The 14134-nt window shown below is 36.4% G+C and overlaps 1 protein-coding gene across 2 annotated transcripts; it reads right to left on the bottom strand.

Annotated features, from left to right (window-relative positions):
- Positions 1-6361: 6361 nt before the first annotated feature.
- LOC122725409 (trace amine-associated receptor 9-like) lies at positions 6362-8937 on the bottom strand. 2 transcript variants are annotated; one of them, XM_043962509.1, is made up of 2 exons: positions 8879-8937; positions 6362-7397 (listed from the first exon to the last, which is right to left on the bottom strand). In XM_043962509.1, exons 1-2 carry the CDS (start codon positions 8935-8937, stop codon positions 6362-6364), a joined length of 1095 nt encoding a protein of 364 aa, XP_043818444.1. The 2 variants fall into 2 exon arrangements, with proteins under 2 accessions (XP_043818444.1, XP_043818446.1); XM_043962511.1 differs by lacking the exon at positions 8879-8937 and having other exon boundaries at positions 6362-7432.
- Positions 8938-14134: the final 5197 nt, after the last annotated feature.

Below are 14134 nucleotides of genomic sequence, written 5' to 3'. Positions count from 1 at the left end.
TCTCTCTGAAGCTTGCAGTGTTTATGTTCCTTGTGGTCACACAGAGCTTACCACTGAAATCTCCAATAGTTTTGTAATAAAATGTTACATTAAGTAGATGTCCATACAAGAAATACCAGTCATACCTTCAAAGCATTGTGAACCTTTTCCCACTTTAATTACCAATTACTTTATAGAGTCAGAAGTTGTTGATATAGCTCAGAGAGTAACATCAATAACTTCACAAAAAGCAAGCAGGTAATTAGTTTTGAACTGAATTTTTGAGAAAGTTGCCTTTTGATCCTCTGTTCTGTATCTCTGAAAAACTTCCTTAAGGAAGTAGCAATAAATTGTGATGTTACCCATTTCAAGGGGCATCTTTTATTAACATCCCCTCCCCCATCTTGCAGCTCCAAGTTATGCCCCAAACCCCCTGAGCTTTGAGGAAGTCAGTCAAAGAAACTGCACCCCTGAAAGGCCCTTAGAGAGAATCCAGGTAGTATAAGGTGTGAACTGTGAGAAATAGATTACTTTTTCCTCTTCCAGTAATCATTATTTAGATAGTGTGAGAATAAATGTTTACATATAAGTACAGAGACTTCTGACAGATTTCCTATGTCCTGGCCCTCAATGATGTTATCTGCATAAACTATAGTGATTTGTATTACCTATGATTCTTTAAGCATATAAAAATGTAATGCCTGACAGTCTCCAAAGAATCTATCTGCCAATATCAGTCTCTTTAGCTGCTCTAACAACTCCAAACAAGTGGAAAATGTGGACCTCAGAGGTCTCAGTATCAATAAAAATTCATACTTTGATATCCAGGATTGTAATGCTGTGAGTACTTCCAGTATAGACCATAGCCAATCTATATCTTCCCTATAAAATTCTTCTCCAGGTTTTTCCATAAATTTGAAGGTGCAGAATGAGACATTGGCATATGTAAAAATAGGTTTATATACAGATATTTTTTGGTTGTTCAACTGTTTTCAATCACGTCTGACTTGTCATGATCCCATTTGGAATTTTGTTGGCAAAGATACTGGAATGGTTTGCCATTTCCTTCTCCAGCTCTTTTTTTTTTTTTTTTAAACAAACAAAGAACTAAGGCCAACATAGTTAAATGACTTGCCTGGGGTCACACAGCTGCAAAATATGAGGCCAGATTTAAACTTTGTCAACTGTGCTACCTACCTGTTTATATACAGATATAAACACACACATATGATTACATGTATATATTTGTATACATCTATTGAGGGAATATGTTTTGCATGACTATGCTTGACTATTTGTTAAAAGAAATATTTTGTTATTTTTTCCAAAGGGATAGAGAAAAAATAGATTTCTGTTAAATTTAAAAGATAGAGGTGGAAGGATGCTATCTATCTGAAATGCTACATACACCTTTTGTTTGTTTGATTTGTTTTTGCAGAGCAATGAGGGTTAAGTGACTTGCCCAGGGTCACACAGCTAGTCAGTGCAAGTGTCTGAGGTTGGATTTGAACTTACGTCCTCTTGAATCCAGGGCCAGTGCTTTACCCACTGTACCACCCAGATGCCCCCATATACTGTTAGATAAGATTGTGGTAGTATTAATTTTACTTTCATTAAATGAAATTAATTACATTAATTTACTTAACTATTTTACTTTATTACAAAGGACTTATAAAGTGGGAGTAATCTATAAAAGTTTGTAATGTAAAAAAAAAACATATCCATAAAAAGAATTCCTGGTGAATGGAACAAAATAAATGGACCAAAGATGGTTAGACCTGTGTGATTTTCCTGACAAGGAATCGATGAATAAATGAAAAAGCATTTATTAAACCCTTACTGTGTGCTAAAGTTAGATAGTCCCTGTCCTCAAAAATCTTATATTCTAACAGAACAAGATGGTCATGGGTGTTTTGATTTGAGGAATCATAGGAAATTAAGCTTGGTAGTGAAGGAGTATATACATATCTCTGAGACACAATAAAAAAATAAGTAAATATATATATATATATATATTACACACACATATATATATATATATGTATGTATATACATATGGAGAGAGTTCTATATAAGCATAGAACTAGATATAAACAATATAACTAAAATTTATATGGCACTTTAATGTTTGCAATGTACTTTACAAATATTTGACCCTGCTCCTAATAATGTTTTGTTTTGTTTTGATTTTTTGTTTTTGTTTTTTTTTTGGTGAGGCAATTAGGATTAAGTGACTTGCCCAGGGTCACACAGCTAGTGAGTGTCAAGAGCTGAGGCCAGATTTGAACTCAGGTCCTCCTGAATCCAGGGCCAGTGCTCTATCTACTGCGCCAACTAGCTGCCCCTCCTAATAGTGTTTTATCCTATTCATTACATTATATATGAGGAAATGTACTCAAAAATAATGAAAATGGAACACATGCTGAAATTTATTAAGAAAACATGAAACATTGTTTCTTCTCAAGGACTGAATCATTGACAGTTTTCTTCATTCCTCTTGGAAATGGAAAGTTAGCAGGAAGGTTTACTTTATACAGAAATTTCCTGGCTTTCTGTCATAAGGTTTTGAAGTGGTTTTGGTAACTTTGCTATGAAATAAAAATGTTTTTGAAAATGAGAATCACCAGAACAACTTAGTAATAAGAACTGTTTTGAGGATTTGGCTTTCATTATAGATATCAATGGGCATTTCCATGAGTTGAATTTAAAACTTTAGGGTCAAAATCAGGTAATAACATATATGTATGGCTACATTAAACTTGACCTTTGGAAAAGGCAACTAAAATTCTTATTTGACCTGTTATCCTACATATATAAATTATCAAGAGTCATTTGGTCCTTGCAGTTTCAGTATGCCTCAAAATATTTAGTAATTACTATTTGAATCTGAAAGGTGATTTGAAGTATTCAAAGTAGGTGAAAACACTTTTTTTTACTATTCAGAATTCCATTTTCTTTTCATGTTAAAAGCAAAAAGGAACTTGTTGAAATTCAGTCTAGCAGTGCTAAAAAAAAAAAGCATAATAAAATTATTGTAACCCCAATAAAGGACTTAGAAAATTCCTGGTTCATTGAATTCCTTTGGACCAAGAGAGCCAAGACAGAGAAAGGATTTGTGAGCATCACAATGACTTTATTATCCAGGAAAGAAACTTTTTTTTTTCATGAAGAAGAGGTATGAACCTCACCTCCAATAAGATGCAGGTGACTTTTCAGCATCTGCTTTACCAGCAGGAAACAGCCCACCCAAACAGAGTGTAATCAACTTGGATGGAGAAACTTTAGAAACATCAAATTGGTGGGGGAGGAAGGACTTAAAAAGAAAAGAAACTACACTTCTATGCAGTTTATGTCCATAAAGGAAGTAGTAACAAAAATATAGCGTGGCTGCAACCATATTTGATAGCATGTGGTAGACAATAGCATAATAATAATATGGATGTGTACATATACATATATGTGCATTTATATATATGTATGTATATATAGATACATGCATATTTATGTGTGTATATATGTATGTATGTGTATATATATATATATATATATAGAGAGAGAGAGAGAGAGAGAGTAATTAAAACCTAAAATCAGTGCTTTCCAACATGAATTTTATGGCTCCCTTAGATTATTAAATTCATGTTAACAGAATGATCTAATAGTTGCAAAAAAAACCACACATCCATATCATTTTAGCCAATCTGGCAAGTGTAAAATGATACCTCAAGGTTGTTTTAATTTTGCATTTTCCAATCAATAATGATTTAGAGCATTTTTTCCATATGATATAAATTATTTTGATTTCTTCATCATAAAACTCCCTGTTTGTATCCTTTGACCATTTACCAATTGGGAAATAACTTGCATTCTTACAGATGTGATCATATTCTTATAGATTTGATAAAGTCCTTTATGTATTTTAGATATGAGACCTTTATCTGATAAACTGCCTATAAATCCCCCCTCAATTTTCTGCTTTCTTCCTGATCTTAGCTATATTTTTATATGTACAAAACCTTTTAAATTTAATGTAATTGAAATTATTCATTTTACTCCTAGCTTTGCTCTCTATCTCTTATTTATTCATAAATTATTTGTGAACTTGTCATAAAGCATTACCATTGGCCATTCCCTCTCCAGTGATTTAGTAATGGGAATGATTTCAGGGAAAGGGAAAGGTCTATGGTAGTGGTTGCCTCCTCGCCTCCAACCCCATGAGACTCGCCGTGTTCATACTTTATCACTATTTCTATAAAGAATATAATTTCTCCCTCACAGTTGGGGTGAAATCAGTAAGTATTTATTAAACACCTAGTATGTTCTAGGCATTGTGTTAAATCCTGGCAATGCAAATACAAGCAAAAAAGAGCAGTTAATTAAGAATGGAATTAAAACTTTTATTTTTTAATCTCTGTGGCACAGCTGACCACATAACTGTTAAAAAAAACAATTCGATATATGGTGAAGCAGTTTTACTGAGGCATAATATAACAGGTCCTAAAATGATGGAAGAACAATTTGCATTGGGTTAGCCTCCATGCATAAAAGAAAGGCCACATTAAAAAAACAACAACCCACTTATCCTAATGTGCACAGCCCAACTCAGAGGTAAGTGAGTGTTGCATGCTCACTTTGGGAAGGAAAATCTAAAGAGAGAGAGAAACATACAGATGATTTCCAAAAGCATTTTATACTTAAGTCCAGTTCATTATTTAAAATGTACTCAGCATAGAAATAGAAGTGGACATGGGAAGGGATGAGGGAAGGAATGTTCTGAAAATTTTCCAAACCTACCACCAATCCATTGGTATGTATGTCTTACATGTTCCAATTTTGTGTATATAGAAATAACTATTAGAAAGGTGATACAAAGAGATTTACCTGAAAATGGACTATTTTTAACATTTTCTTTCCCATTCAAGATCCTGAGAGAAGCTGCCAGAGACCTGGCTTACACTTTAGGAGAAGAGGTGAAATACACACAATTCATTTTAGAATAAAAGAAAATTTACAAAGTGTGTTTATTTAAAAAGCACAGAAGACAGAGAACAGTACATTGCTGATACTACTATTTGATTATTTGCAACCTATTTTTAAAAAATGAGGAGAGTTTTGAGGCAATGAGGTGTCATAATGGATAGATCATAGGTCCCGAAGTCAAGAACACCTGCATGCAAACCTGGCCTCAGATACTTAGTGGCTGTGTGACCCTGGGCAAGTCACTTAGCCTCTTTCTGCTTTGGTTTCCTCAGCTGTAAAATTGGGATAATAATACCTATCTCCCAGAAGTATAGTGAGGATGGAATGAGTTAATATCTGTAAAGCACTCTGCCAACTTTAAAGTGCAATATAAATACTAGCTGCTGCTATTCCTTTTATTTTGGATGCCAAATATTGATGCGAATGCTACAAAGTATAATATTTAAAGGTATTTGAAGAAAGAAGCAAATGACAAGTACAAAGTTCAGTTCTTTCCAGGTCTAATTCTATTTTCTTCTCAAATGCTTAAATATTGATGAGGAAAAATATTTGTTTAATCCTTTCATTGAATATACAAAGATTTATTGATGCCTTCTGTTTTTATATCACTGAAAATTCTGTCATATGCCTTTTATCATACCTCATCTCTCAACCCAGAATTGTACCCTCCCTGGTAACAAAGAAAAATAATTAAACAAATATACAAAAAAAACCCCACTAGTACAGTAATTACATTTGACATTCTATCCACCATTCTATGTTCAGAGTTTCTCACCTCTGTGTTAATAAGAAAGAGTTATATTTCATTATATGTTCTCTGGGACTATTTTTGATTATTCAGAGTTTGGTTTGTGTTTAGTGACCTTTTTGTTTACGTTGTTGGAATCATTGTGCATATCGTTCTTACTCTGCTATTTCATTGTGTATCAGTTCATAAAAATCTTCCCGTGTTTGTCAAATTCCTCATATTCATCATTTCTTACTAAATAGTATATTCCATTTAACTTATGAACAATGCTCTCTACCCCCCAGTCCTTCCCTAACTAATGGGAATCTACTTTGTTTCCAGTTCTTTGCTATGTTAAGGAAACTGCTATGAATATATTGGTACATATTGAATTTCTGCTTCTGTCTTTGGCCTCCTTGAATCAACTTACCTCATTTTATAACTGAAATTTTGCATTTTCAGTAAACACTACATACTTCTGAAATTAATTTGAAAACATTTGAATGTATGATGGAATGTAACGTCCCAGGACTATCACCAGTTGAATGCAATTTTCTAAGAATTTGACAAACAAATATATTACATTTCTTTAATTGCCCATCAGAGATTCTACTTTACCTTTAATTTCCAATCCATATCAGTTTGGAATTCTATGCAAAACCTTTCTCAGTTGTGTATTTATGCTTTTTCATAAAATAAATTCATCATTGAAGAATCATTCCTCAAGATTCTGCCACTCACAATCAGCTTTATTGCTTTCCGAAACCAAGGATAAAAGAAAGCGTAGATTAGAGGATTCATAGCTGAGTTATAATAAACACCCCACACTAAGATCTCATAAACATAAGGGGGAGTTATGAAATTCATATAAGCATCAATTAAGGAATCAATGAGATATGGCAGCCAAAAGATAAGAAACACAGCCATGGCAATCCCCAGTGTTTTAGCAGCCTTTCTCTCTCGTTTGGCTACTCTGTTTTTATAGCTCTCTGCAGAGGCCTGGATTTGGCTGCTGCTGCTTTCTATCTGTCTAGCCTGCTGTTTAGCAACGAAAAAAATTTTGCCATATAAAGTAAGCATTGCAATTGTTGGTATAAAGAACAAAAGAAATCCAAAGAGAACCCAGTCTTGATTCATTGGAGCCTGACAACCTCCTACACAAGTGAGAGCAATTACCAGATCTTCCAACCCATCATCATTGGCCCCTGTGTAAAAGAGAGAAAAACTAAATGTTACTGAAAAGCCCCAGGACACAGCAATACATATCCCTGAAATGGGCACTGTGAATTTAGTTGGATAGACCAGAGGGTCAGTGACAGCAATGTATCTGTCAATGGAGATGAAACACAAGTGGAAGAGAGAAGCGTAGCAAAATGACCCATCAAAACACGTGTGAAATTTACAAAAATTCTCCCCAAAGTACCAGCAGCTTTCCACAGACCTCACCATGCTGAAGGGCATCACAGTGAGTCCCACCAGAAAGTCAGCGCAGGCCAAGGAGGCAATGAGGAAGTTTGTAGGGGTGTCCAGCTGCTTGAAGTGAAGGATGGCAATGATAACCAATAAGTTGCCAAATACTGCCAGCATAGCCCCAAAGCCAAAGATCCCATACAGAATCATTCGAGGAATGGGGGAATATGGGGTTTTGATGCAGGATTTATTCACATTCTCAAAACAGAGCTGCACAGGAGCAAGTTGGTAGGAATTGTTGATCCTCACGTCCCTGTATGAATCCTCAAGAAATTCCATATTCCTTGATCACAACCAATTTGCACATGGAATGGTACTACAATTTCAAATTTTGGGGAGAGATAAAAATCTGTAGTCAATATATAAGTATTACAGTCAGTATATTACAGTAATTACCAAAAAATTGCAAAATGATCCCCAACTCCTTCATTATTCTTAGACTGATGAAATTTATCTTGTCATTCCCACATTTACCAAAATTTCGTTCATGATTCAGATTTTATTGGATATCCCATTTTCTACTTATGTAAAAGATTGTCTTTATTAATTTACCTTTGGAACTGCTCCTTTGGTCCACCAGCCAAGACTCAGTACTTTTTCAGACTCCTAATGGGGTGTGTGTTGCCTGGCATGTTAGGAAAACCAAGAAATGCTGAACAGTTTGTTGACTGAAGAAGTTTCCAAGGATTGTTTTATTAGGCTATGGTTCCCCAAGGAGCCATAGGAGAACTAATCATAAAGTACACTCTCAAGAAGGAAGAAAATATGTTAATTTCCCCAAACTTTTATAATGAAACCCCCAAAGGGTAAAGTGTGAATTGTAATAAGGTCTTTAGATATCTTAATAATGTTCCATGCAGCATGGAAAAGTGGAAAAAGGACCAACCTTGCATTAAGGGAGACCTGGTTCAAGTCCTATTTCTGACATCTAATAGCTGCATGATGATGGAAAAGATCCCTAGACTTTCAGGGCCACAGGCAACTCTCTAGGACCACAAATTAATTACAGGACTGTTGCATCTGTAGTCTATAGTCTTATATGGTTAGGATATGAAGCTCTAGGAAAGGTTGGGAATGCTCGTCCTAGATAAACACCCTGGAAAGATAGGACACTGCTTGAGTATTATTGTCAGATATATCACATGGCTACTTCTGCAGATCTGGGGTTCTCCAACCACCAAATGTAGCCTTGTTTCTATGACTAGAAAGGACTGTTTCTCCTTTGTTAGTGGCACCCATGGATCTTCACCACCCTTATTTAGAATGTGGAAAGATCCTTCCTTTTTCAGAGATTCCAACTCAACTCTCTATAGAAAGGACCTCAAATCTGTGAAGGTTGCATGGTCCTTTCCCCACTTAATTTCTGTGTTATATTCTTCTACTTTCCAAACTTCTGACCTGGGTTGGGATTTCTCTCCGCTTCCCCTTACTCTTCTTCTTTGTCATTTAAAGCCCAACACAGCCTGGATCCAATCTGTCTTTCCAGGCTTATAAATTGTTCACCTTTATGTTTTCTATGGTTCCTCTGAACTGGCTTTGTTGTTCTTCACAAATATCTTTCCATCCCCTGTCTTTATACCTTTGTACACATTATCTTCCATGCCAGAAATTCACTGTCCTTACCCCCAAATCTTAGAATCCCTTATTTTCTTCAAAACTCTGCTGAAGAGCAATGTCCCCTTCCCCCCAAAAAATCCATTTGTATTTATTTAATACATATTTCACATGTTCTCATTTATATACCTTTTATCTCCTCCTATAAAATGTAAGATCAGGATTCTCATTCTTGTCTTTTTATCTCCAAGTGATAGCTTGGTGCACACAATAGGAGCTGATTGACTAGAAGCTCTTCATTTTCTCCAGCAGATTAGTGAGTTTGAAGAAGTCCTCCAGGCCTTTCATTCTTTCCTCTACTAGATAGATTCACCTGAATTTTGTGCATGCATATTTATAGGGTGTGGCTGCTCAGGCATTGTAATGGGTTCTCCTTGCAATCCAGGTATGAGAAATTTATTCTGGCATTAAAGACTTCCCTATTAAAGGAGAATCCATGGAGAATGAACTCAGGTCCCTGGGGGCTGGGAGAAACCTATGTATCCGGCCTGATATCATTCCACTCCCAGTGGATAAAGCACTGGCCCTGGAGTCAGGAGGACCTGAGTTCAAATCTCACCTCACATACTTATTAGCTATGTAACCCTGGGCAAGTCACTTAACCCCAATTGCCTTAAACATCTGGGGCCATCTCTAGTCATCCTGATGTATATATTGGACATGGGGCAGCTAGGTGGCGCAGTGGATAGAGCACCGGCCCTGGATTCAGGAGGACCTGAGTTCAAATCCAGACTCAGACACATAACACTTACTAGCTGTGTGACTCTGGGCCAGTCACTTAACCCCAATTGCCTCACCAATAATAATAATAATAATAATAAAATTAAATTAAAAAATAAAAAAAAGAAAGAAGGACAAACAACTCTCACTCATGTGGGAATCTTGGGCCCTAGTTATATCAGCAGTGGTCCAGGTGGCTGAAGGAGGAAAATTCCTGAAGGCAGAACCACTAACAGTAGAATTCTAGGCCACAGCATCCTGAACACCAAGGGAAAATTCCTAGACAACACCAATTTCCTGAACCAAATCTCCTGGAGAGAAGTGGAGGGCATCCTAGATAATGCTAAGTTCCTGAACCAAGGTGGGAGTTCTAGGACAAGCAAGAAATAAAGCTACAGAGCAGCAAAGGATAAAGCTATGATGTGGAAGAGCAATCCCAATCCTTGTCCTCTCCTTGTTCTGTGACTTATTTAGGCTCTGTAAGGTAAAGGAATCAACTCTAATGATTTCAAAGTGCTTCTTTGCACACAAGTATTTATGTATGTGTCTGTCTTTGTGTTGGCCACATCAAGGCAGTACTTTAGGTGGGAGGGCTATGCAGGCCCTGGAAGAAGTGTAGCTCTATGGACCCTCAGGTGCTTTCTCCTTTAAAAGAATCTCAATGAGGGTCATACTATAAAAATGGCAGTGTGCCTAGGTTCTCTGAAAGGTGAAGATCCCGGAAGAGAGAAGCATTTACTTTTTAGTAAACCCATGTCCTTTCTCCTTCTAGAACTTGGAGAAAAACACTAGGGGTAAGTCTTCCTTTACAGGAAATGAAATTATACATTTCTACAGTTGTTTCTAGGGAAACTGGATCTATGCGAGGTTTAAGCTCTCCCCATCCCCAACCATTACACCAGAATTTTTCTGCCATAAAGTCACCTTCTGTTAAATCCTCTTTTTCTCTCCAGGAGGCTTGATCAAGGAATTCTTGTGCTTGCTGGTTTCTCCTCAGAGTCTCTTCCACTTCTCTGCCACTGACATCCCACTGCTTCCATTCCTGGGGCCAAGATGTTTACTGCAGGGACCTGACTACAGTCATGCCTCTCTATTCCTCCTTGCTCTGTCTTTGCTTTCATTTTTAACGGCCAAGTTTTAGTTGAAGTTCAATTTAATAACTAATCATGCCTCATTCAATAATCCTCAAAAGTGATACTAATGGAGATAAATACAACATAAATCTGTTATAATAATAAGGAGGCAGTTAGGTGTCTCAGTGGATAGAGCACTGGGCATAGAGTCAGGAAGACAAGTATCTGGCCTCAGACACTTACTAGGTGTGTGACCCTGGGAAAGTCACTTAACTTCTGCTTACCTTAATCTACTGGGAAAGGAAATAGCAAACCATTCCAGTATCCTTGGCAAGAAAAGCCCATTGTCCATAGGATCATGAAGAGTCAGATACGACTGAACAACAATGTCTCCGTTATCTGTATTTATATATTTGTTTATATTCATATATTTAAATTTCTATTTTTCATGTATTTATACATATTTACAGCATGTATAGGGAAGCATTCAGTACCACTACTGCAGCCAGTACTGTCATTTGGGACCAATACAGTCAGGAGTGGCAATGAGGACCACATACCACCTCCAGAGCTTTAACAGATATTTTTAAAATATAAGGTATCTTGGCCAGAAAGACCTTGTATTCTCTTTCCCCAGGTAGCCTAACCCTCCCATGTCAAGGTCAGAGGCTTAATTCCCTTGACGGAAGTTGAGGATCAGAGCCGATTAATCATTGACACATCAGCACCACGTTATGTGTGATAGACTATGTGTGCTTTATTATCCAGGATAGCTCAGTATTTATAGCAGAAAACCATAAAAAAATCAAATAGAGTCTCTGCTAGAATAATTCTAAGTGAATAGGAATAATTTTTCAACCCTTCAGCCTTGACCTGGCAGAATTTGTTCCAGGCTTAGGCAGAGAAATGTTTGTACACCTGAGGCTTCAGACCCCTGGGAGGCCAGCCAAGCATTGTCTCAGGAATTCAGGCCTTGACCATGACATTTCCTAGGAGACTTGGTGCCTCAGGCCCAAGGCTGGGGAGGGTGAACTCAATCAGAGGGGCGAAAGAGAGCCCTCTGGGTTCGCCACACTCCCCCCAATTCCATTTTAAGAATCTTCTTCCCACTCACCCACCAAATTTGGAATCCTCTTTAGAATTTTATTTTAATTTTGAACACATGGTTCAAAGACCCAATATAATGAAACCCTGGTGGTATTTTTCTTGGTGTTCTGGTTAAAAAATTTATATGACTCAGTGGATTGTGTCTTCATTTTGAATGTCCATCATTTTGCGTGTCTATTGCATCAAATAACGGAGAGGGGAACTTCAAGATGAGGTCTGGGAATTCCCAGACAAGATAATCCACTTAGTTGTCAGTAAGATAATTATGGTTATACTTAAAAGAACTATGGCTACTTTTTTCCTTTGTATTCTATCTTCTACTGGGCTCAGTAAACAATAGCTGCTGACACTAATCCACCCAGTTTGTATGCCTGTATATGTTTTACTGTATAGACGTGTAATAGAAGTTTTCTGGGAGTCTTCTGAATTATAATCAGAAATAGGCATCTTTGTTTTTGGAATTTTTCTTTATTAGTAGCAATCATTACATTTGGTTTCAAAAGGGAATACCTTGTATTTACATGATTCTGAAGCTATATGTAATGGAAAGAACACTGGATTTGAGGTCGAAAGTTGGAGATTTCTCTCTCAGATTTGTCAGTAAATACCCATGTAACTCTGGGCAAGTAACCCGGCCTCTCTGGGACCCAGTTTTTTCATCTGCAAAGTTGAGAGCATTCATTTTTGTCTGGCCTAATTCACTGGGAATATCAAATGAGATAATTTATATAAAATACCTCAAAAACTACAAAGCACTATCTAAATATCAACTAGTAATATTTTAAAGCTTTATTTCATATCTATCATATTTTTATTCTTACTAAGACTCTGTTATAGATAGAGAAGACATTATTAGTTCTATTTTCCAGTAGAGGAAACTGAAGCACAGGGAAGTCAGTTAATTTGCCTAGGATCACACAGTTACATACTGGGTTGAGACCAGTTCTTATGTCTGCTGCCTCAGTGCCCTTTCTATGAGATCATGTTTCCAGTTTGGTTTGTTTTCTTGTTTTAAAACATGGCTCCCAACACGAATCTCCCTAAATTCCAGATTTCTCAGAATTCCACCTCCCTCTTTGCTTGGCTTTAGGATATTTGTGATTGTAAGTGATTTTTTTTTTCTGAATAGCTCCAGATCTGAAACATGGAGGAAAAAAGGAGTGTACTCCCAAATTGTGAGTTGTGAGGTATTGGGCCAGGGTACCATTGAGTTGGTTGTTTTTTTTTTTTTTAAATGTTGTATGGCTATCATTGTTATACTCCAGGAGTCCACAATTTTTCATGCAAAATGAGGAAATGATTGTTGTAGAGTTCTCAAGGGGAGATGTTAACCACATTTTCTTCTTGGTCCTGGTTTTTCTATCTTAACTCAGCATACTGGTTTATCTGGGAAACACAAATGCAGGAGGAGATAGTCAATTGAAAGTACACTGCCTACTTAATAAGACCATGTCAAAAAGATTTCATCTAGTTGACCATGTTTATTTTTTTTGTCAGTTCAAAGAAATTTACATGACAACTTTATTATATATTTAAAAGGAATAGCAAGTTGTACATAATAGATTTTTAGTTTCATGGGAAATCATCTTTTTGTATTCTACTATGTTATGGAAATGCCTGTTTTCATAAATTAAAAAGAAAATAAATAAAATTTAAAAGGTACTGGGCAGCTAGATGGCGCAGTGGGTAGAGCATGGACCCTGGAGTCAGGAGTACCTGAGTTCAAATCTGGCCTCAGGCACTTAACACTTACTAGGTGTGTGACCCTGGGTAAGTCGCTTAACCCCAATTGCCTCACTAAAAAAAAAAAAAAATTTAAAAGGTACTAAGAAGTCATGCTTACAATGAATAGAAGGAAAAATTCTGGCAAATTGTCTTCTCTATTATTGTTTACATTTCAAGGTATGATCTTCATATATGATGATTAGTTCTACTGGCCTACCAACAGAAAACCCTGTACTTTGAGTTGTTTTCCCCATACTTTGGATGGCTGAACACAAATACCACATGAAATTCCCTTTGTGACCAATGATATACTTTTGCATGAAGTCAAATAGATTTTAGAGGGAATTATAAATCATGACTGTCCCTTTGTTAGCTTGGTGGACTAAATCCCAGCAATTTTCATATATGCTCTTCTTTTAAAAGTTGCCTTGAAGATTTATCTCATCAAAAGACTTCTTTTATCTTCCCAAACCCTTCCTGGTAAAAATTTTCTCCTATCCTTACCTTTTTTTTTTCCTTTTAAATATTTATAGTTAATCCCTTTTTTAATTTGATAAAGCTTGTGTGAGAAAGAATATGGCACAATGAATAGCAAACAAGCCATGAAGTATGGAAAACCTGGGATCAAGTGTGGAACCTTGGGTTTAAGTCCTATCTTTGACTTATGTTAACTGAGAGACCATGGGAAAGTCATGGAGCCACTCAGTGTCTTTGGGCAATTCCTTAAGATGATTATAGGTGA

The sequence above is a fragment of the Dromiciops gliroides genome, chromosome 4 (genome assembly GCF_019393635.1).
Source record: "Dromiciops gliroides isolate mDroGli1 chromosome 4, mDroGli1.pri, whole genome shotgun sequence".
Lineage (NCBI taxonomy): Eukaryota > Metazoa > Chordata > Mammalia > Microbiotheria > Microbiotheriidae > Dromiciops > Dromiciops gliroides.
This window is presented reverse-complemented; position numbering and strand designations above follow the sequence as displayed.

Bases quoted from the DNA above. Each gene is read 5' to 3' on its own strand.
- LOC122725409 (XM_043962509.1), bottom strand. From the start codon at position 8,937: ATGAGAATCCTGATCTTACATTTTATAGGAGGAGATAAAAGGTATATA. The intron at 7,398-8,878 runs GTGAAATATGTA...CAGGGACGTGAG, and splicing joins AGGTATATAAATGAGAACAT to GATCAACAATTCCTACCAAC.